The following is a 22,163-nucleotide window of genomic DNA, read 5'->3' as shown; positions in this document are numbered from 1 at the left end:
GGGCGGAGACATCATCACATAAGCTGTCCCTGAACTGTTAACTCCAGGGATAAACCAAAGCCAAGCAGGAGATGAGGGGTTCCTGGGGAAGAGCACCCAGGGGTCACTGAGCTGCGAGGGGCTCTGACGGCAGAGACTCTGGCCAGTACCCCGGGATCCTAGACACGCAGAGGCGTGGACTTCTCACCCTGGAGGTGACTGCCCGAGAGCAGAACAGGGAGGCGAGAGGAGGCCAGGGAGAGAGGAGGCCAGGGAGAGAGGAGGCCAGGGAGAGAGGAGGTAGAAGACAGCGGGGAGAAGTGAGTGTAGTAAGAAAATTCCCAGGTGAAATGTTGCATGGGAGACCTCGGGGAGGTGAATCCGGTACGCGGCTAAAGCAGGAATTGGAGAAGGAGCGAAGGGCACTCGAAACGTAAACGCCCCCCCTAGGTGAGAGGCCCACGATTACCGTAGGGCACATCCCCCAAGTCTAGGAAAATGCCAGAATCTTCCCTCCATCTCTTTGATCCTGGGATGATCTCCCAGCTGGCTGAAACTCTCCGGTTGCTGTGGTTGAATGGAAGGGGCCAGGCACAGGATGAAACCACGTAGGAGAGAAGTTGGGGGGCCAGGACCCTCGCAGGCAAGAGGAAGGACGTGGCCAGCACGCAGGGACAGCCTTGATAGCAGCCATGCTGTGTTACACTGTACAAGGACACTCCCAAGCAGTCATGGGAAAGTGGCAGCAAGATAAGTTTATTTGGTGCAAAATATTGTGAAATCTGTGCCTATGAGCATAATGGAACACTTGTCTTGTATTACCTTAGTTAATCCTCATTAGTACCCTATGATGTGGGTATTACCGTAACCCCATTTAACAGGTGAGAAAACTGAGAGAACCAGAGAGAGCAGTTCTTTGCAGCACAGTGATCAAAACCATGGCCTTCACCCCAAGCACCATCACCCTCTGGGAATCCCAAGCTCAGCCTCGGGGCTGGAGTTGTCCTGGCATCCATGTCCAGCTGTGTATAGCTGACTCCTTTGTAGAGCAGATCCAGGCTCCCCTGGAGCAGTAACAGGCCCACGATCTGGGTCCAAGTCCTCAACCACGGCGGGCAGGCTAGAGGCTGCAGGACCATGCATCCCTCACCCTCATAGCTGTAATGATGAGGCTTCCGGTTGAGCGTTCCCGTCACCCACCACGCATGAGTCACGGCGGGTGATCCTCATATGGAAAATGGAAGAGGAAGACGTTCATTCAACTTTAATGAGCACACTCTTCCCCGTGCCATCACAATATTTTGATGAGAAAAGTATATTTTATTAAAAGCAGACATAAAATCGTCCTCTGCTTTCCCATGTGTTGATTGTTGTAAGATGCTTCAAGTCAGCACAAGGCTCGTCAGCATTTTAATTTTTAAAGAACAGCTGGTTTTTTGGGAAGAATGGGGGCACCAGAGGAGCCGGAACTTGTCTGTAGGCTATGGACTGGAATCTACAGCCCGTCACATGGGCAGGGCATTCTGAGGGGGCGCTCCCATCCTCAGGGGGCAGTGTCATGGTGTCCCTGTCCTCAAGAAAAGCAGCTACCGCAGGGGCACCTGGAGGGACAGCAGCGGGACCGCACAGAGGCTGAGAGGCAGCCAGGGGCAGACCTTCTGGCTCCTCATCCTACCCATGCTGCTCTGGGGTAATGATGTAACCAGCCACACCATGTGAAATGGGCCTACGGACCTCACTGGGCTGCTGAGGTCATCTACAGAAAGAGCTTAGCACGGTGCCCTGATAATAAGGACTCAGTGACAGCCAAGTCCCACTCCTACTTCCCCACTCTGCCTACTCGCACGGGGTATGCTCCTCCTCCCCTCCCAGCTCCTCCATCCCCCGCCCTCCCTCCATCTCCCCCTCCTTCTTCTCCTGCTCTCTCCTGTCTCATCCATCCACCTCTGTCTCTAAACTTCATGGCCCCCTTTTGCAAAGCGATTAGCACTACTAATTACACTGCTACTCCTACTATCAATCATAGGCACCTGTACAGCACCCCAGGGTTCCGGGGTTTGCACCTGCGGTAGTGATAGAGGGAGTGCGTGGCCATGTCAGGACCTGGGAGCTGTTGACAGGTGTTCCTTCCCTCCCCATCTCCTTCTGCAGCCCCATCTGTGCCTGGGAACACTGAGAACTGCTTAGGGCAGGTGTGGCCCACTGGCCTGGAGAGAATGTGACCCCCCAGCTTGCGGCATGGACTCTTCAGCCTGGTTAGTAGGTGTCGGGTGCTGTGTCTTTCCCTGCACTCAATGAGGCAGAGCAGCGGGTCTGGAAGGCGCTGGGGTAAGGCTGCAGGACACGAGAGCATCGCCGTGTGCCTTGGATGACCCTCCTGGGTATCCGCCTTCCAATTCAGCTCAGGAACCAACACCTCTTTAGTACCAGAGACCAAGTCCCACAGGTGGCTACCAAATACCGGCAGAACTAATTTTCTCGTAGAAGCTGGTAGCAGTCTTTCTAGGAGAAAATATAACCCCTTTCTTTGTATATGATTTTAAAAATTATAACCATGAGCAAAGAGTTGCCCCCAAATTAAAAAAAAAAAGTTAAATATTTAAAGTGAGAACAATTGACCATTACCAAGAGTTTTATTAACACACTTTTGCCCCTCACTCATTCTATCTATTGAGTGAGAGAAGTTACCAGTTTTATTCATCTCCTTGGTGAGCCACTCACTCATTTATCCATTCGTTTATTCGATGCATTTGCACCTTGTTGACTCTCTGTGAATAAGTTGTAGCAAATGCCGAGAGCTTAAGAAAATGATCAGAGAATCACTGACTTCGAGAACCTTCCTACTGACCGGGTCTTTGGAATGGGCCCGAACGGCTGCCCCTTCCTGTCCACAGTGGCCGACAGTCCGCTTCAGGAGCAGGGCTGTTCAGGTTGAGCCTGGATCCTCCGGCACAGACCAGTGGTGCCTCTTCTGGAGGGACAGTACATAGGGCCTGGGCAGAGGCTTCCAATGCCACAGCAGAATGTCTGCAAGGCTGGCACTGACCTGCGGAGCTGTGCACCCTGCGCAGACAATGCAGATCACACATCATGGTCACTGTGGATCCCTGGAGAGGGCGCAGGGACCTTCCTCCGGGCAGCCCCTGCCACATCAGCACTCATGTGTGCAGACTGTGTCCATCCGGGGTGAGGGGGAAGTGGGGGTGGTGGGAAGACCAAATCCATCCCAGTACACTCACCCTCACCACTCAGCAGGCCCCACGGCCTAATCCCGCCCCTGGCAGGCAGGTGCAGCCTCCTGGAGAAAGAGGCTCCCTCTCCCACCTTGTGCTCGAAGACCAAGGTTCAGCCCCACGACCAGATCTTTTCCGATTCCAGACACGGCTTGGTTTTCTTAACAATGGTCCTGCTGCTTGGTTCTGTCTGGAGCCTGAGACACCCATAGATCTTCCTGTGGGCTCCTCCTCATCTCCATACCACTCCTGTCCCCAAAGACCCACTTTTAATTCAAGTGGGGGCAGAACAGGGTGAGCTGCTGTGCTGGGGGCTGGGCCCCAGTTCCTCCCGCATCCACGCACCCTTAAGTAAAACTGGGGGAGGGGCAGTCATTTAGCCTCGCAGCTAAGATGCTGGTAAGGCTCCGGCTCCTGGATGCAGCTTCCTGCCAATGCAGACCCTGGGAGGCAGTAGCGATGGCTGACGCAATTGGGTTCCTGCCGCCCACAAGGGAGACCTGGATTGAGCTCCTGGTTTCTGGCTTTGGAAACCAAGCCATTGTGGGCACTTAGGAAGTGAACTAGCAGATGGGAGATCCCTCCTCTCTCTCTCTCTCTCTCGCTAATAAGTAAATAAAAAAAAATTTTTTTGACAGGCAGAGTGGACAGTGAGAGAGAGAGACAAAGAGAAAGGTCTTCCTTTACCATTGGTTCACCCTCCAATGGCCACTGCGGCCGGCTCATCTCACTGATCCGAAGCCAGGAGCCAGGTGCTTCTCCTGGTCTCCCATGGGGTGCAGGGCCCCAGGACTTGGGCCATCCTCCACTGCCTTCCCGGGCCATAGCATAGAGCTGGCCTGGAAGAGGGGCAACCGGGACAGAATCCGGCGCCCCGACCGGGACTAGAACCCGGTGTGCCGGCGCCACAAGGCAGAGGATTAGCCTGTTAAGCCACGGCGCCGGCCAAGTAAATAAAATTTTTAAAAGTAAAAGACAACATTAAGGGAAACCCCTGAGAGGTAATGAGTGCCCCGAAGTATTGAGACGCTGAGACTGCGCCATGATTGCATTTTGTTCAGTGGGAGCCTAAAGAGCCGAAGCTTCTCATCAAGAAGAGAATGAAAGCAAACTGAGTGTTCGTCACCCCGACCCTCGGCATTCCAGAGCGAACTCATACTCTCCCCAACCTCCCTGTGCTCACGGTGCCTCTCTCCCGGTCACCCCTGCTGGCATACAGTGAAGAGCTGGGTGTCTCTGCTTTGCCCCCTGGGGAGTCTCCTCTCCAGTGCCCTGGGAATCCGAATCCACAGCACTCCCATCGGGGCACTTATGGGTGAGGAGGGTCTTATGACTCCCTGGCCATATCTCCTCCCTCTCAACGCAAGATCTAGCAAATGCCGGTGTGTTTCAGAAGTGCCGACACACACTGTTGCCTTGACTCATCCCAAGACTCCCCTAAGAAACCAAGGCCCAGAGAGCTCAAGCAGTTCACTCAAGGACACACAGCAGCAGCCCCTGGGTCCAGTTCTCTTCCCCTGCAGCCTCACCACAAGAACATCACTGCCTGAACCCCAGGGACCAAAAAACTGTGCCTCTCACAGTGTGCTATGGCATCTGCAGAGAAACCACACCCAGCTGGGAGGGCCTCTGAGCAGGTGAATCCTGCTCCCCCTGGGAAACACCAGAGGGGGCACCTGCAGCCACGGCTTTGCAGATACCACCCCACAGCGGCTACTGCTCACGGAGGGTCACGGCACAGAAGGGAATGGTGAGTGGCCTCAGTCAGGCCCCATCTGTGAGTGAGCCCCACTGCTCCAAGATGTGTGTTCCCTCCCCCCACCCCCCAGGACAGCTGCAGAACAATGAGCACTGGAAGGGAAAACCGGAAATCACCAGTACCTGGGGTACTGAACCCACAGTTTTCTCTATGCGTTTCCAAAAAAAAAAACATCCAGAACAACCAACCTCATCTACCCATGTTGGGGATCCTGGTTTTATATATATTTTATATATTTATATATATATATAATATAAATGGTATCTCTATCTTTACTCTAAATAGAAAATCCTGTTCCCATCAAGAGACGCTGTCAGGGCTCCAAGGCCACACTGTCACATCTTACTCTGGGATTCGAATGCTTTTCCCGGAAAGGCAAGAAGAAAGAGGTAGATGGTAGAGATGTTTTCTAATTTAGTTCAAGGTCAACTTACAACCATTGTCCTCAACGGATGGCTTAGTGGCAACATGAAAAGGTGGCTCTGCAAATGATCCTTCAGTGGATTTCAGAAAATAAAGGTGCTATTCCAGTTTTTTAAAAGTTACTATTTTTACCTCTCTATGGTCAGAGATCAGTGTATGTGGTGCTTAAAGATGAATGTTTTAAGAGTCAGAGAGACCTAGATTTATATCTGAGCTGGCTCTGCCTGTACTTTGTCTTCCAAATCTCACGTTCATATCCCTAGGATGGGGCTGCAGGACACTGGGTCCCCAGCCTGCTGGTGTTGCACCTGTGGGAGGAGGGGCCTGGTGGAGGGTAACTGGATTTGGGGGCCTCTGCCTTTGAGAAGATGTTGATGCTGGTCTCATGGGGTGAGCTGATTCCCATGGGATGACAGCAGGTTTTTATGAATGAAAGCTTGGTGTTTCTACAGGCAGCCCGTTGCCCTTCCACTTCTCTTTCCTGTTGCAATGCAGCCAGGGGACCTGTCCTAGGCCCCATAGCCAAGCTGTAGGGACCCTGCAGCCACTGGAATCAGGAGCCAAATACACCTCTTTATAAAGTACCCAGCATTGAGTCTTAGGCCGCACCTGCCTGACTTACTAACTCCGTGAACTTGAGCAAGTTACTAACTTCGGTTTTCTCACCTAGAAAATGAGACCCATACTACCCACCTGTGAGGATCAAGTGGGTTCACGTATGTCAACCGCTTCACACGCTGTCCGATGCATGGGGTCAATGCTAAAGCTGTGCTAATACAGTAGCTGTCAGTCATGCGTCACTGTTGAGCACTGGAAAGGTGGCCGATGGCAAGAAGGAACTGCATTTTTTTAAATTCTGTGTAATTTTACTTCGTTAAAATTTAAATAGCCCATGTGACCGAGGCTGTCATGTTAGCGCAGTCTTAGGATGCTGCCCGACCAAGGTGAAACCTGTGCCACAAGTCTGTAGACGCTGGCCTGGGGCTAGCTGGAGTCAGTGTTGGAGCTGGGGCTGGGAGCCTGTCACCAGCAGTGACCACAGGCAAAACCATTTCCCGAGAGATGCGGAATGGGCGATTGAAAGCACCGAACAGTAGGACTCTTGGGTGAATCTAACACGTCTCATGCATCAGATTGCCACACCAGCACATTCCTACTCATTCTCAAACTTCTCCATCTCAATTTCAGTTTTGACTAGTTACGCATTTTTGCAAAGCCTAAACTCTGTGAAAAGTGCCTTGTGATTTCCTAAGAAGTTATTTCTCCCAACACGTTTACGTGTGTCAGTGTGTTGTCAGTGTGTGTTTGTGTGTGTGTGTGACTAACTTCCTTGTTTACCAGAGAATCAAAGTCACTGCTCATCATCATGAAATAGCATAAAAGACAAGAATCCAGTGTGTCAATCCTGGTGACTGGTGTTTATATGATATTGCAGGTCAATTGCTATAAACAGGTATGTTAAATCAACATTGAGAAGTAAATACATCAGGGCCGTGAAACCCGGGGAGGAAGCGTCCACGGCACCGAGTAGAACAGGTGCTTTGTGTGTCTGAGGTCCGAGTCTCGGATGCCCCTCCCACACGCGCACGCACATAAATGATTCTTGATCTGCCCTTCTCTGGGTCGCCTCAAGCCTCCCTTTATTTAGGATTTCATGAGAGCAAGGCAATCAGAAATACAACTGAGCTGATTTGGAATTATAACACTAAAGAAAAGGTAGCCGTATGGATTCCCAAAAGAATTCCTTACAAACATACTTTCTCCCCAAATCTCCATTGTTCACAGCATTTCATGGGCACCAACCGTCGCTTAAATCAACAAATAAAACAGGAAACTAGCAGGTGTAGGATCCACCGTCCTCAAAGGAAGGGTTGGGGGAACGCCGCCACCTAGGTTTCCCAAGCCAGAAAGGAAGATGTTGAATGCTGAGCGGCTTTCACAGGGGTCTCACAGTCTAAGGTTCATTTTCATCTCAGTGGTCAGAGCCTGGAAGTTTAAATTCCAGGTGTCAGAAAAAGGATCCAGGGGGCCGACGCCGTGGCTCACTTTGTTAATCCTCCACCTGCGGCACCGGCATCCCACATGGGCGCGGGGTTCTAGTCCCGGTTGGGGCGCCGGATTCTGTCCCGGTTGCCCCTCTTCCTGCCCAGCTCTCTGCTGTGGCCCGGGAGTGCAGTGGAGGATGGCCCAAGTGCTTGGGCCCTGCACCCGCATGGGAGACCGGGAGGAAGCACCTGGCTCCTGGCTTCAGATCAGTGTAGCCCCAGCTGTAGCGGCCATTTGGGGGGTGAACCAATGAAAGGAAGACCTTTCTCTCTCCTCTCTCTCACTGTCTCACTCTGTCAAGTAAATTTAAAAAATAATAATAATAAATAAGAAGGAAAAGAAAAAGGACCCTGAGCCCTTGTTACACAAGAGAAACACTCTCCAGCCGGATCGGGCCCGCGCCCATCTCCCCTCCTTCCCCAGCCATCCCCCAACTCCGGGCTGCATGGATAGACCCGTGCCAGTCCCTGGTCGCAGACACAGCTTCTGGAAGCAAGCTCACCGTGTGCACATTTGCAGCCTAGCTACGAACCCCCAAGCCCAGGGCCAGACCTTCCGACACTGACTGTTCTCCGTCCCTGTCCCCGGCCACCTGGAGGGCCTGCTTGGCTTTCCACGGCGTTGTCACCTGCCTGCAGAGCCAGCCTACCTGGATGGAAAGCGTTCTTGATCCGGAGCTCCGGGGCTCCTAGAGGCCTGGGGATGGACTCCAGGGTATACAGTGAATCCCCTGAAAACAGGTGCCCGTGGTAGACGTACTTTGTATTTGTCGCTGTATCTATGCCGAGGAAGAGTCTCAGATTTACTGCTCAGGAGACTGTATTTGCAGCAGTATGACACAGGGAAGGCAGTGGTCACAGCAAACACTGGCCAGTAGTGTCTCTGTAGCAGCCACACCTTCTCCCACTCAGAGAGCTTTAGTAAATATTATCTTTCTGTTGCATTTATAAAAATCCGAATTTACTTGGGATATTTAAAAAGTTTTCTATTAATTAATTTGAAAGAGAGAAAGAGACAGAGAGGTCTACCATCTGCTGGCTCATTACCCAAGGGCCTGCACACAATCAGGATTGGATAGGCCACAACCAGGAGCCCAGAACCCAATCCGGGCCCCCATGTGGGTGGAAGGGACCCAAATACTTGAGCCATCACCTGCTGCCAATATACTTTGGCAGGAAGCTGGAATTGGAAGCAGAGCCGTCAAACCCAGGCACTCCAATACGGGTGAAGCATCTCAGGTGGCATCCTGTCCGCTACACCAAATGCCCACGCCTGGGATTTTTTTAATGGAGGAAAAATGCATGGAAACAAAGGAGAATTAATCCAAGAGCCCTGGGTAAAGCATTCTGATTGCACTTCCAGCGTCTGTGAGGGTATTTCAAAAGGCTTGGGGAAAACAGGATTAGCGTGCAAGTTTATTTTGGTGGCAAAAAAGCATTGAAATCCATGCACAGTTATTTGATAATACGCATGTTTCATGAATTTTTGAGGACCCTTTGCATGGATGGATTTCATGTTGGAAGGTGAAGTCATGGGAGTTCACCCTTAGCTGTAGAGTCCATAAGTGAGGGTCCTCTTTTCCGGGCAGTGTGTCTCCTCTTGTCCCCCATTCATAAGAAAAGCTCATTCCACGAGTTTTCTCCAACATTACTGCCTGCAACGCCTGCATCCCCTGTGAGAGCCAGTTCAGTCCCAGCTGCTTTGTTTCTGATCCAGCTCCCTGCTAATGCACCTAGGAAGGCGGCAGAGGATGGCCCACGTGCTTGGGCCCCTGTGACCCACATGGGAGACCTGGATGGATTCCCAGGCTCCTGCTTTTGTCCTGGCCCAGCCCCAACCATTGCAGCCATTTGGGAAATCAACCAGCTGCTGGAAGATCTCTCTCTGCCTCTCCTTCTCTCTCCCTGTAACTCTGTATTCCAAATGAAATAAATCTTTTTTAAGAAAGAAACAGCAAAATAATGGCTGGAATGATATATAGAAAATGGAAACAACCAGTAAATTTTATCTTTAACCTAATTTAACAAATATTTATTGGGAACTGGGTAGGTATTAAGAATGAAATAGGGTAAAATATGAAAATAAAACTACCCAGAAGGCCTGAGATGTAGGTATTGAGTCTCTGCCACGTGCCTTGCAACGTGTGGGCTGCACGTGCCTCACCTGATTGCACTCCTATTCTGTGAGGCTAGAAGCAGGTTACTATTACCTCATTCCCAGCTGGTGCAGGTCTTATACAGATCCACCCATGCCGCACGCGTAGCTTCTGAACACACGCACAACTCCTATGGCCTCCTGGCCAGGTTCCAGCACATCGTGTTGTGTTCAGAAGTCTCATGGCACATAGAAGATAGTGCATGAGAGATGATGAGAGCAGCCACACAATGACCATGACCAGGAGCACTGCTTCCCCGTGTGAGTGTCAACCCAGGACACTGGCAGAAGTTTGAGTAGCTCACTCAAGGCTCTTCTGCTTGTGGGTGTTAACACTGACATTGAACTCTGGCCATGGTGATGCTTTGGCAAATCCGACCTGATACTCCTACAGTTTTATCGGGGACTCACCACCAAACAGCCTTCTCCGCTCCCAGACTTACCCGCTCCTAGATGCACGTGTTGACCTGCACATGGAAAACCTCCTGCCTTTACCTTAGCACCCTGATCCTTCTTTTCAGAGTTTGCTAGCAAACACTCCCTCCTTAGATATTAGACATCTTTCTTCCTAATGTGTCCACAAGTAAGAACACACCAGCCCCCTGGCGCGTTCTCGACCTCTTGAACTCCAGAATCCCTTCTGTTCTGGTTAGAAATTGGAGCCATGTCCAGAAGCAGAATTCTCTGGGCCACTCTCACCAAGCAGCTCTGTGCTACAGCACATGTTCTTCCACCTCCTGCTGACACAGGGCGGCCAGTGGCCCTGGCTATTAACTTGAGCTGTAATTAGGTTGATTTTTATAATGAGGAAGACAGTGTGACTCTAATGAGTGATTTTCCATATTTTTCTCAATAGGTATCCCCCAGTCAAAGCAGTGAGCTCTCCTCCACACGCTGGTCCCATTGCTTAAAAACAACCACCCTGCACAGCCTTAGCACAAAAGAGGGAGGCTGACGCCAGCAGAGCAGAAGGGGGTTTGCTTTGGTGCTGACATGTTGCTTTGCTCTTGGATGGTTTCTCAGGTGCGTGGCACTCCTGAAGTCGGTTCTGACATGGTTGTCACGGTCGAGTTCACCAATCCTTTAAAAGAAGCTCTGAAAAATGTCTGGATCTACCTGGATGGCCCTGGGGTGATACGGCCAAAGAGGAAGTTGTTCCGGTAAGCTCGGGGTAGGGGATGTGGGTGGAAGATAGTGTAGGACCACAGGGAGGCTTTCTCTCGCAATCTTTTCCAGATGCACACTTGATCCCCAGTGGAAGTCTCTTTCCTCTCCTTGTTGACCATTCCTGTTGATATGGAGTTAAACATTAGGTTGGTTTGACCAGCACTTCCATCATTTAATCCTTAAGGCCACCCAAACGATGTAGGTAACATGATTATCTCCTTGTGTAGTTGAAGAATTTGAAGAATCCACAGGTCAACTGGTTTGCCCCAGCTTGTACAGGTTGTAAGAGCAGAGCCAGTATTCAGGCTGAGAGACTCGGGGTGGCTAATTCCAGAACCCAAAGCCCAACATTCCAGCATTTTACCCAATACCTTCTTATCTGTCCCTTCCACTAACAGTCGCTGAAGACCTACTATGTGCTAGGATATGATGAAAGAGGTCCCGTTTCCTGGGTCCTGTCTTTCCAAACCTACCTCACAGGTTTGACCACCCTAATCCCTGCAAAGAGCCTACTGCTTTCAGGAGAAAACTACTCAGCCTCAGGATTCCAAGGTCTAGTACCACTCAGAGACCAAGATCTAGTACCATTCAGAGACCAAGGTCTAGTACCACTCAGAGACCAAGATCTAGTACCATTCAGAGACCAAGGTCTAGTACCACTCAGAGACCAAGATCTAGTACCACTCAGAGACCAAGGTCTAGTACCACTCAGAGACCAAGATCTAGTACCACTCAGAGACCAAGATCTAGTACCACTCAGAGACCAAGGTCTAGTACCACTCAGAGACCAAGATCTAGTACCATTCAGAGACCAAGGTCTAGTACCACTCAGAGACCAAGGTCTAGTACCACTCAGAGACCAAGGTCTAGTACCACTCAGAGACCAAGATCTAGTACCATTCAGAGACCAAGGTCTAGTACCATTCAGAGATCAGAGATTATAGGCTCTGTAACAACACACATGAAATCCAACCCCATCCAACCAGCAGTCACGCTGTGCTCTGTGGGTCTCAGTTTCTATCCCTTCCACGGGCAGAGTGTCCCCAGCAAGACAGCCCATGCCATGGTCAGGAGCTTTCGCCACTTTGATCTCACTAATGAGTTTAATTCTGTCATCTAGGCTGATGCAAAGTAAGGCCCATCGCTCTACCAGGTGATGGCTTGCAAATGGTCGCAAACAGGTGTCTCATTCTCCTACAGTCTTGGGGCCAAGCATCCACCCTGACTTCCACTGTCTTGCTTGAAATGTGGCTTCAGCTCTCTCTCTCCTTTTCACACTCCAATTTGCCAGTGCACCTCTTAAAGTGACACCCAGGATACATCCCAATCTTTAAGGTTTACTACTTTCATTTCTACTACAAATAAAACCCTGTCAGCATCAATCTAACACATTTCATGTAGGGTGACCTTGTAAGGCATAGAAAGACATGGGGAGGACTTGGGAGAATGCCGCGTGACCAGGTATGTTAGGCATTATCCCAGAATCCTCTGGAATATGTAGGACAAGTTCAAGGCCTCACTCATTCCTGGGGCACCTCTGTCACCACAAAGGGCCGTCCGAGTTTCTTTGAAATGATACCAATTGTGGTGTCAGCATCTCAGTAAGAGATGTGTTATTGTAGACACAAGAAACAATAGAGAATATAATTTGAATGCTTCCTTTTCAATGCAAGCACAAACCGTAACAACTTTCCTGTGCTCATGGGGAAACTGCAGGACAGAAAGAATTGAGTTAGACATCAAGGCCAGCTAGGAGGAGAGGTTAGCAGCAACAGCCCTGTCTGAGGTAGAAGCAGCAGCCTGGCTTGCCGGCTCTTGCACCTTCCCACTCGAATCAGACACACAGATAGCTCAGGCAAAGCGAAAACAGACTTCCGGTAGGTACCCCCACTGTATCCAGTTTGTCTTCCTCAAACACTCACGCCACTCGCTTCATCTGAGGTTACCTGAACCACCTGCTCCCTCTGCACTTGGCTGTCTGGGGAACCCCACCCTGGCCAAGGCCAGTGCATGAAAGGGGACATAGTGTCGTAGAAGCAGTTGCAATCCCACGCCGCGCAATGACTCACCACTGGGAGGCACAGGCCTTGAAGTAGGTTCAGCCTCACGATGATTTGCTTATTGTTAACGTCTTAAGTTGGAGTGCAGCAGAGTGGGGGTGAGTCAGGGAGAAGGAATGGCAAAACCAAGCCCCTGCACGGACACAGGGCAGGTGTCCTACGCACACACTGGCTGGAGGTACTGCCAGCTGTCACCACCGGTACACAGTCTACGGGAGATGGGTGGCCAGACAAGAGTCTGTTAGGGATGCTGTGAGAGAACCATCATGGACTGGGCAGACATTTACCTCGCACAGTCCTGCAGCCTAGAAAGTCCAAGACTAAGGTGCTGGCCAATTGAGCTCCCAGCGAGGGCTGTCTGCCTGGCTTGCAGATGGCCTTCCTCACGTGCCCTCAGAGCAGAGAGAGAGGAAGAGCTGGCTCTAAGGACCCCAACCCCATCACAGAGACCCGACTACCTCCAAACGCCAACACACTGGACGTTAGGGTACAATAGGGGCAGACAGGCAAACTCCGGACCGAGCGCTGCATTCTCGGCTGCCATCTGGCACAACCTTCACAGCCAGACCAGAGCCAGCCGGCACCCACCGCCATCCGCTCAGATCGTTGGACGCACCCCACCATCCCCTCTGCTGCTGAGTTCTGATCTGGGAGTGCCCTATTCGTGTAACAACTTGGACTCCTAGAAAGTGCACAGGCATAGGCCCAAAATGCGGCCCAACTGCCTTTGGTCCTAGGATTTAGATGTAAATAGGGACTCACCACTCCCACCTGGCCACCCACTTCCCTGGCAGAGGTGATGCCCAAAGGCAGGGGCTCTGGACCCCAAAGCGGTGGCCCTAGGAGGCAGGAGCTGGTGAGCAGGGAGTTGGAGCTGGGAACAAAGCCGGCAGCTCTGTGTCTCAGGCCTCCCGCAGGGGCTGAGCCCACGCTACGCCCCCGCTGCCTCCTGCCTCTCTCAGCTGCTCGCGGGGTCTGCCTCCACAGACTCTTAGCTTTCAAGTTTCTGCACTTGATACTGGCAGAGCACCAAGTAATTCACCTTCCAGATTCATTTTCTCTTTAACAAAAAATGATCAAGGTCTGTGAGTTATTTCAAGAAAAAAAAAAATTCTCCAACTTTGTGATTGGGATTCAAACTTGAAGCTTTTCAAGGAGGCCAGAAGCTGGGGGCCAGACCACAGAGCACAGGCCACGTGTCGTTTCTGCACAGTGGGGTAGTAATCCCATTTGCCTGAGTGCATCCGAGATGATAAATGGCTGGGCTATCCTGACAACTCAGCACGTTCCTGAGAGTCATTTTTCACCGCATCTGGCCCCAGCAAATAGGATTACTCCACTTCCCAAACTGGGCGAATGATTTTCTTTCTCTCTTTCTGTTACGTATTTGTCCGGGTATCTTCATGGAGGAGTATTTTCCCACACAGGCATCCTGATGTAGATTATGGTATGAGGAAGAGGAAATGATGGGGTACAGTTCAAGATCGAGTTCGAGTTTGAGATGGGTGCCCAGGAGCTGGGCCTGTCAGATCCCCAAGTAGGACAACTGCTTCGGAAAGTGCTGCTAATTGATCACTTGGGGAAACCGGAGAGGGAGAATGAACGGCTCTGGGGAAAAATAGCACAGGTGTTAAGCAATCAACATCTTGGGCTTGGATTCTTGTGGAATTGAGCACTGTACATTAACAACGGAGAACTGTCTTTTTAAAATTAGTGTGCAGCATGTTCGTGCAAACAGTAACCACAGAAGTGATGGTGGTAACAATCACGACAGCACATTCCTTTCTTAAAATTTCTTAATTTTCATTTTAGTTGAAAATCAGAGGGAGAGAGAGAATGGGAGAGTCAGAAAGAGATCTTGCATCTGCTGGCTCACTCCTCAAATGCCCACAACACCGAAGCCAGGCAGGAGCCAGGAGCTAGGAACTCAGATCGAGTCTCTCACACGGGTGGCAGGGACCCAGGTGCTGGGGCTGTCGCCTGCTGCTTCCCAGGGTGTGCGTTAGCAGGGAGCTGGAATCAGAAGCGGAGCCAGGACTCGAACCCAGGCTCTCTGCTGTATAGGACGCAGGCTTCCCAAGCAGTATCTTAACCACTGCACCCAATGCCCACCCCAACAGTAATATGTTTCAAACACTTCCTGGCTTTTACCATTCTTGCCACAATTCTAACTCACCCTAGCTTCTCCTCACCTAACTAAATATTTTATAGTGTCTACCTTTTATAGGTGAGGCAGCAACAGTGAAGTACATATTTTTCAAGTCTTGAATTACAGAATAAATTTAATAAGTTTGAGGAAATGCTCACATAGATAGGTTGTGGATGTGGGCATTTGCCACATAATTTGGCTCTAATCCAACTGAATAAAATAGTTTACACAGCTACATCTGCAAAGAATAAAAATTTTTAAAAAGCATTAGCAAGTGCCTCTTGACTTTCCTTGACAGTTCGCCTTCCAAGGGGGCCTCTCCCCAGCCACCCTAGCTCTACTGACCTCCCAGGTTCCCCAGGGCGTCTGGCAGGAGGTGCCTTAACCCAAGCGCGTGTCTCTCTGGGGGACTATGCAGCTAATGGCCAAGTCCCTCTGAACAACTCGTCCTGCTATCAGGTCCCCACCGTGCCTCTGTTCTTGGTGTTCCATCCTCCTTTTCTGACCCCAGTCGTTCCCACAGCCCAAGCCCATTGGATGCTCAAACATTCAGTTTAACTCAGCCATTCTTGCCTGCTGCACACCACTTCCTCCTCCACGCCCACACACCACGGTGGGAGAAGAGCTGGGCCCAGCGCGCAGCCTGCTCACTGATGTCGTAAACCTTGCTTCGGGCCTGAGCGAGCAGATTGGCCCATTGATTATTTCTGGCTAAGTTTGCCGCGTGGGTGATGTCCCCTTCACTTGCTACTCTAAAGCTGAATACATTTCAAGGATCGACCCTACCCAAATATCACCATAATAAATACGCCAATATGGCAAAATTTGATTGTACAATCCATCTAGTGAGGGTTGAAGACACAGGAGCAGCTAAACCTCTGCTTTGTCATCGTATAAAACAATCAGATAAGAAGCTGCAATGACAATAGCTAATATGACAGGTCTTCACCAACTTCTTGGAAAATGCATTTTATGAAAATATAAAAATGTAGGCCGGCGCCGCGGCTCAGTAGGCTAATCCTCCACCTTGCGGCGCCAGCACACCGGGTTCTAGTCCCGGTTGGGGCGCCGGATTCTATCCCGGTTACCCCTCTTCCAGGCCAGCTCTCTGCTGTGGCCGGGGAGTGCAGTGGAGGTTGGCCCAAGTGCTTGGGCCCTGCATCCCATGGGAGACCAGGAGAAGCACCTGGCTCCTGGCTTCGGATCAGCGTGGTGCGCCAGCTGTGGTGGCCAATGGAGGGTGAACCAATAGCAAAAGGAAGACCTTTCTCTCTGTCTCTCTCTCACTGTCCACTCTGCCTGTCAAAGAAAGAAAGAAAGAAAGAAAGAAAGAAAGAAAGAAAGAAAGAAAGAAAGAAAGAAAGAAAGAAAGAAAGAAAGAAAGAAAGAAAGAAAGAAAGAAAGAAAGAAAGAAAGAAAGAAAGAAAGAAAGAAAGAAAGAAAGAAAGAAAGAAAGAAAGAAAGAAAGAAAAGAAAAAGAAATAGTTCAACTAAAAAAAAAGAAAATATAAAAATGTATGGGTTTCAAAATTATTTTGCGCTAAAATAGGCTTATCATTTAATGACGTCTGTCCATGAACTTTTTGAAGTACCCTTGTATTTTCTGAATGTTCATGCCATGTAGGACTCCGGTCTAGGTTGTTTGCTTAACATGTTTCATTTAACTGTCACAACAGCTCTATGGGGCAGGCACCGCGTGGTCTCCATTTTATAGATGAGAAAACTGAGGCTGACAGAAGGGCCGTAAACTGTCTAATATGATGTAACTAGTAAGTGGAGCGTCAGGCTTTGAGAGCCCAACGTCCTGGCTCCAGAATCCGTAGAACTTGTAACCACTAGGCGTCATTTCATTATACAAACACCAGTCATTGCACATTCCTCAACAGTGACTTATTTTTTAAAAATTGTTGCATTACTTCCAATATTTTTCTCTCCATAGTTCCATCTGACAAGCAGACATAACTACTAAATAAGCCCCACAGGCAACAAGGTTCATGTGGAAACACACTATGAACATAGTATAAATAACTTTTTAACTTGGTATTGTTCGCTGCACACATAACATCTCCATTTTCATAATTTTTTTAAAAAAAGATTTATTTTTTTATTTTGAAAGTCAGAGTTACAGAGAGAGAGAGGGAAATATGGACAAAAATCTTCCATTTGCTGGTTCACTCCCCAGATGGCCGTAATGGCAGCACTGGCCCAAGCCAGAGCCAGGAGCCAGGCGCTTCATCTGGGTCTCCCGCTTAGGTGCAGGGGCCCAAGCACTTGGGCCGTCTTCGAAGCACTGCCTTTCCTCGGCCATTAGCAGGAAGCCAGATCAGAAGTGGAGCAACCAGGACAGGAGCCAGAACCCATACGGGATGCTGGTGTCGCAGGTGGCAGCTTTACCAGCAACGCCAGAGCACCGGTCCCTATTTTCACAACTTTTAAGCATCCCAACCTGTAAAGAAGTTACAGAGACTTTGGGTGTCTGAATCTGTTGGAATTCAAATTCAGTATGCCCCCGTTTCGGTGACATACAGTGGCACTGAGAAATGGCGGGGCGCGCATCCAGCCGAGTCCCGGGGGAGCAAGGTCTGCAGGGTGCACAGCCCGAAGAGCAGACTGTGCCGGGCTTCTGGAAGAAGAAGCACCCAACTCCCTTGGGATGTGACAGGCGGTTTCACCTTTCCTCATCTGCCTCCTTGTGCTCAGGTTTTCCCAGAATTCCAGACGGTATACAGTCTATTCTACTAGCAGAACTCTAGAAAGATGGCTGGCGCCGTGGCTTAACAGGCTAATCCTCTGCCTTGCGGCGCCAGCACACCGGGTTCTAGTCCCGGTCGGGGCACCGGACTCTGTCCTGGTTGCCCCTCTTCCAGGCCATCTCCCTGCTATGGCCCAGGAAGGCAGTGGAGGATGGCCCAAGTGCTTGGGCCCTGCACCCCATGGGAGACCAGGAGAAGCACCTGGCTCCTGGCTTCGGATCAGCGAGATGCGCTGGCCGCAGCAGCCATTGGAGGGTGAACCAACGGCAAAAAGGAAGACCTTCCTCTCTGTCTCTCTCTCTCACTATCCACTCTGCCTGTCAAAAAAAAGAACTCTAGAAAGAATACGTGGCTGGCTCCAATTCCAATTCTCCCATTATCTGGGCCATCCAGCTCAGTGATTCAGGGCTTGGGGGCTCCTTTAGGACATCAGTTTAGTCCTCTCTAAAATGAGGTAGCAGTAACTGACTTCTAAAATCCTCTACGATCCTCGGTGTCCCCAACAAAACAGGCAGTTTCCTTTTCCTCCCTTCATGACAAGCAAGTTTGTCTCAACTCATCTGTCCTCAGCTGTGCTTGGGCAGGGCTGGCCCAGACTTTGTCAGGCCCAGCACACGCCCTCTGTCAGGGTCAAGAGCAGAGACTGGGAAGCCTCTGTGAACAGGCATAGGAATCCCTTCCCACTGAAGGAAGGGCAGCTGTCTTGCTTAGGAAAGGAAATCTACGAAAATGTAAACAGTGTGGGCAGAGAAGGTATCTGATGGCAAAATGGAGAGTGGGCGCCATTGGCCTCCAAGACCCACCGTCCCCCTGGGGACCTGGTGTGCAGTAGAGTGTGCAGGCACGGAGAGAGCGTGCTGTGAGGACTCGGATCTTATCCCTGGCCATTTACCCACTAGACCGTCTTGGAGACGTTATTTCCCTTGCTTAACCTTCCTTTTGTCTGAACTACAACATGTGTCTGATAGTATCTAAAGCAAAGAACTTCACACAGAGCAAACCTGTATAGAATCACCTCCCAGGTTTATATGGGAAACACTCCAGAGAAGCCTAGATCTCCTCAACCCTGATTAGCCCAGAGTGAGCTAGTTCTCCAACAGAGTGGGCTTGTCCAGGAGGCTCAGGAAACCTCAGAGCAGGGCTGAGCACCAGGAACAGGAAACAGGAACAGGAAAAGCTACCCCATTATCAAGATAGAAGAGGAAATCAGCAATCAAGTAGCCGAAAGGTGCGTGGGTGGAGGGACCCAATTTGGTGGTTGCAACGGGATTTCAAATTACAGAGCATGAAGACCGTCGGATGGCAGCAGGTAGGGTTGTGTCCCGGCCATTAGGCCTGGGGACATTCTCTATCCCAAGGGGGAGCTAACTGGAGTGTCAGGGCCTCAGCAAAGACAATGGGGGAGTTAGGATAGAACTCTAGTTCCAGAAGAGATTAAAAAGTTGCAAGAAAAAATGAGCCACAGCAGAAGGCCAGGCATATACATAAGGCTCCCGTGGAAGGTTTGAGAACAAATTAGAATTTGATTGACATGGCTGGCGGGACTCAGCCTGGCTGCTCGTATCAGGTGGGAGGCCTCCGGGTGCATGCAAGTGGCAGGATGCATGGCCCCGTGGGACTGTTCTGCAGAGCCTTACAAAGGGGCTGTGATTGGCTGAATCAGCCAACCAGTTCCTCCCATTCTCCTACCTCCATCAACTGAGATAAAGAGAACAAGTTATCAAGCGAAGGTTCTCATCATCGCTTCTGACGGAGGTGGGAAGCTGGGGCTGCCAACCTCTCCTCTCTTTTCCATGCTTTCAGTGAAATCCGGCCCAACTCCACCGTGCAGTGGGAAGAAGTGTGTCGGCCTTGGGTCCCTGGCCCTCGGAAGTTGATCGCCAGCATGACCAGTGACTCCCTGAGACACGTGTACGGCGAGCTGGGCTTGGAGATTCGAAGACGACCTTCTATGTAAAGGCTGAGACGGCCACCAGCACTCGGCCTCTTCCAGTCTTGGCTAAGAAAATTCTAATGCAGAAATGGTCAACCCTTGCTTTAACTGAGATGTGAAGACTAGACAGGGCCCCAGGGTAGAGATGACGGGATTATAGACACACTTTCCCAAACCCAGGCTATCTGTGTGGGTGGTAGCTTCAACTCATTCCATCTCAAAGGATTCTGAGCATTATCTTTAATTAAGCTCTAATTAAGCTCCCATAGCTCATAAAAGCCATCATTTATCATCACAAATGGCTGCAGCTCACCTCGTTTAAAACAAGACTTCTGATTTACCAGTCTTTGGGGGATAGCATATTTCCCCCGCAATGGAGGCGAGCACAGGATTTGGGCTTAGAATTCTGTTCCACTTTCGTGGAATGAGGTGCCACCCTCTATGTCAGAATATTTTTCCCAGGCATCGAGCACAACATCATTTTTCTTCTTGGCAAAGCCACAGGAAGGTCTTTCATCTTGCACCTGCCGCCAAGTGACTGCCTGCCAAATTGCACAGATTTACCTTGTGAGAAGATGGGCCCCAGATTAACAAATTGCATTTGTGGAAAACTTAATCACCTAAGAGGAGATCAAAAAGCAGGTGCAATCCTCAGATCTATTAAATAATGTAGTTTTATGATGCATTTTATAAGAGGCATCACACTAACCTGATCAGCAGGCACCGATAGCCCTAACTTTAACTCTTTCTGGGGTGTAGAATTAGAAAGTAATGAGGCTGGTTTGGGACTGGAGGAAGGAGGAATCACGCTCCTTAACTAGTGATTGTGCTTCACCCGTGTCCCTGCCATGCTAACTTTCACAGAATGGTGCAGGTCCGGGTCCCTTTTACAATAGAATTATTCCACTGGGTTGGAAAAAGTGCCCGGATGTGGGGAAGGAGGGAAGCCACTGATTTTCCCATGTCTCCACATGGCCCGTGTTGGGACCTCCGCGAAACGCTGAGCTGACTAAAGGCCACGTGGACTCAGCCTTGCAAATAGCCAGGGCAAGTTCTGACCCAGCCCTGGGGAACGCCCAGATTACTTGTATTAGGCAACACGCTTCCCCCAGACAAGGCTCTCCAGGAGTTTTATTTGCAAGGCTGATGTATGGTCATGATCTGCATTGATATGCCTGCGGTGTGATTTAGGTCATAGACTGTGATTCTCAGCAAAAAATACACAATAGGAAGGAAGTGGGGGAGGGGGGGCCACCGGAGGAGCCAGAATGCAATGCCCAGGTCTAAATAACTGCAAATAACTTCGCTTCTAAGCCTTGGAGACTTCTCCTGAGTTTTCACGCTCACCCATGGGGGTGAGCTGCACCCCTACCCCGTGTGCACATCATACCCAATGCCACTAAGTAATCTCCCAGCATTTGCCAAGCCTTCCACTGCCCACATTGCAAATCAAGTGCATTTTGCTGAAGTGTTAAACTGGCTTAACTTTGCATATTGTTATTAACAAGAATGTAATAGATGCTTCAAATAAAGTTAATCTGATTATATTTGCATCTGCACAGACGTGGACGGCTTTAATTTTCAACACAACACATCACAACAGCTGAGGAGGCCTCCCTCTCTCTGCGGCACGCAGTCCCCTCCCCAAGAGGGAGGACAGCACTTGTCCTTCAGAGAAAATGGCTCCATTAGGTATCAGGGGCACAGTTAGTTTCCCTCGCCGCCTCTCTAGATTTTATTAACCACATTCTCTGAAACAGGAATTTAACATATTTAATCCAAAAACTCGCTTCCAAAAACTGAAAAAAAAAATAAGCATTGCAACCACTGAAAATATAGATATTTTCTCATTGCCAATGTCATGAACCATTCTGGTGATGCATTGTTAGGATGGAAACCAGTCATAAGGAATGGCTGTTACAGGCTCAGAGACAGGAAAGGGGGTCATCACTCATCAGGTGTAGCTCAGATGGAACTCAGACTCCTTCTCAACTCCAGGCAACGACTACCAGCTGCTTTGGAGGTGGCTGCAAGATGCAACCCATTCACCATCCTACCTTAGAGCCAGCCCATCTCCTTCAGTGGCTGGGATTCCATTCTGGGGAATAAGGCTGAGACTCTAAGGATCCTATCTGAACAATGACAATGACCAATGTGTCCCACATTGCAGCAAAGACCAAGTTCTGGTTTCTGCCTGCTATTCCTGGACACATCAGAACAAATCCTTATTTGTGTTTCAAGCTTCAAAGACAAAAGAAGGAAAACAATGCTCAGATAGTCTCAAGGTTCTCCTGGCGGATGTAGCCAATAAACCTTGACAACAAGAAAACAGATGGGTGGATGGAGAGAGAAATGCAGATGGAGATGCTGGAGATGGAGATGCTGGAGATGGAGATACAGAGATAAAGATGAGAGAGAGAGAGATGCTTCCTTGTAAAGGAAGTAAACATAGCTGTCTCCAACCTGCTATGGAGAGCCTGCTAAGGCCTGGGAAATCCTTTATTATA

The 22,163-nt window shown here is 50.0% G+C and overlaps 1 protein-coding gene across 1 annotated transcript in view; it reads left to right on the top strand.

Moving 5' to 3' along the window:
* Positions 1-19,680, top strand: part of F13A1 (coagulation factor XIII A chain) — a 163,516-nt gene extending 143,836 nt beyond the window's left edge. The window contains exons 13-14 of the mRNA XM_062187323.1: positions 10,618-10,754; positions 19,527-19,680. Of these exons, the coding sequence (XP_062043307.1) occupies positions 10,618-10,754; positions 19,527-19,680 (291 nt within the window). The remainder of the gene's footprint in view (positions 1-10,617; positions 10,755-19,526) is intronic.
* The last annotated feature ends 2,483 nt before the right edge of the window (positions 19,681-22,163 follow it).

This window comes from Lepus europaeus, chromosome 3 (assembly GCF_033115175.1).
Source record: "Lepus europaeus isolate LE1 chromosome 3, mLepTim1.pri, whole genome shotgun sequence".
Lineage (NCBI taxonomy): Eukaryota > Metazoa > Chordata > Mammalia > Lagomorpha > Leporidae > Lepus > Lepus europaeus.
This window is presented reverse-complemented; position numbering and strand designations above follow the sequence as displayed.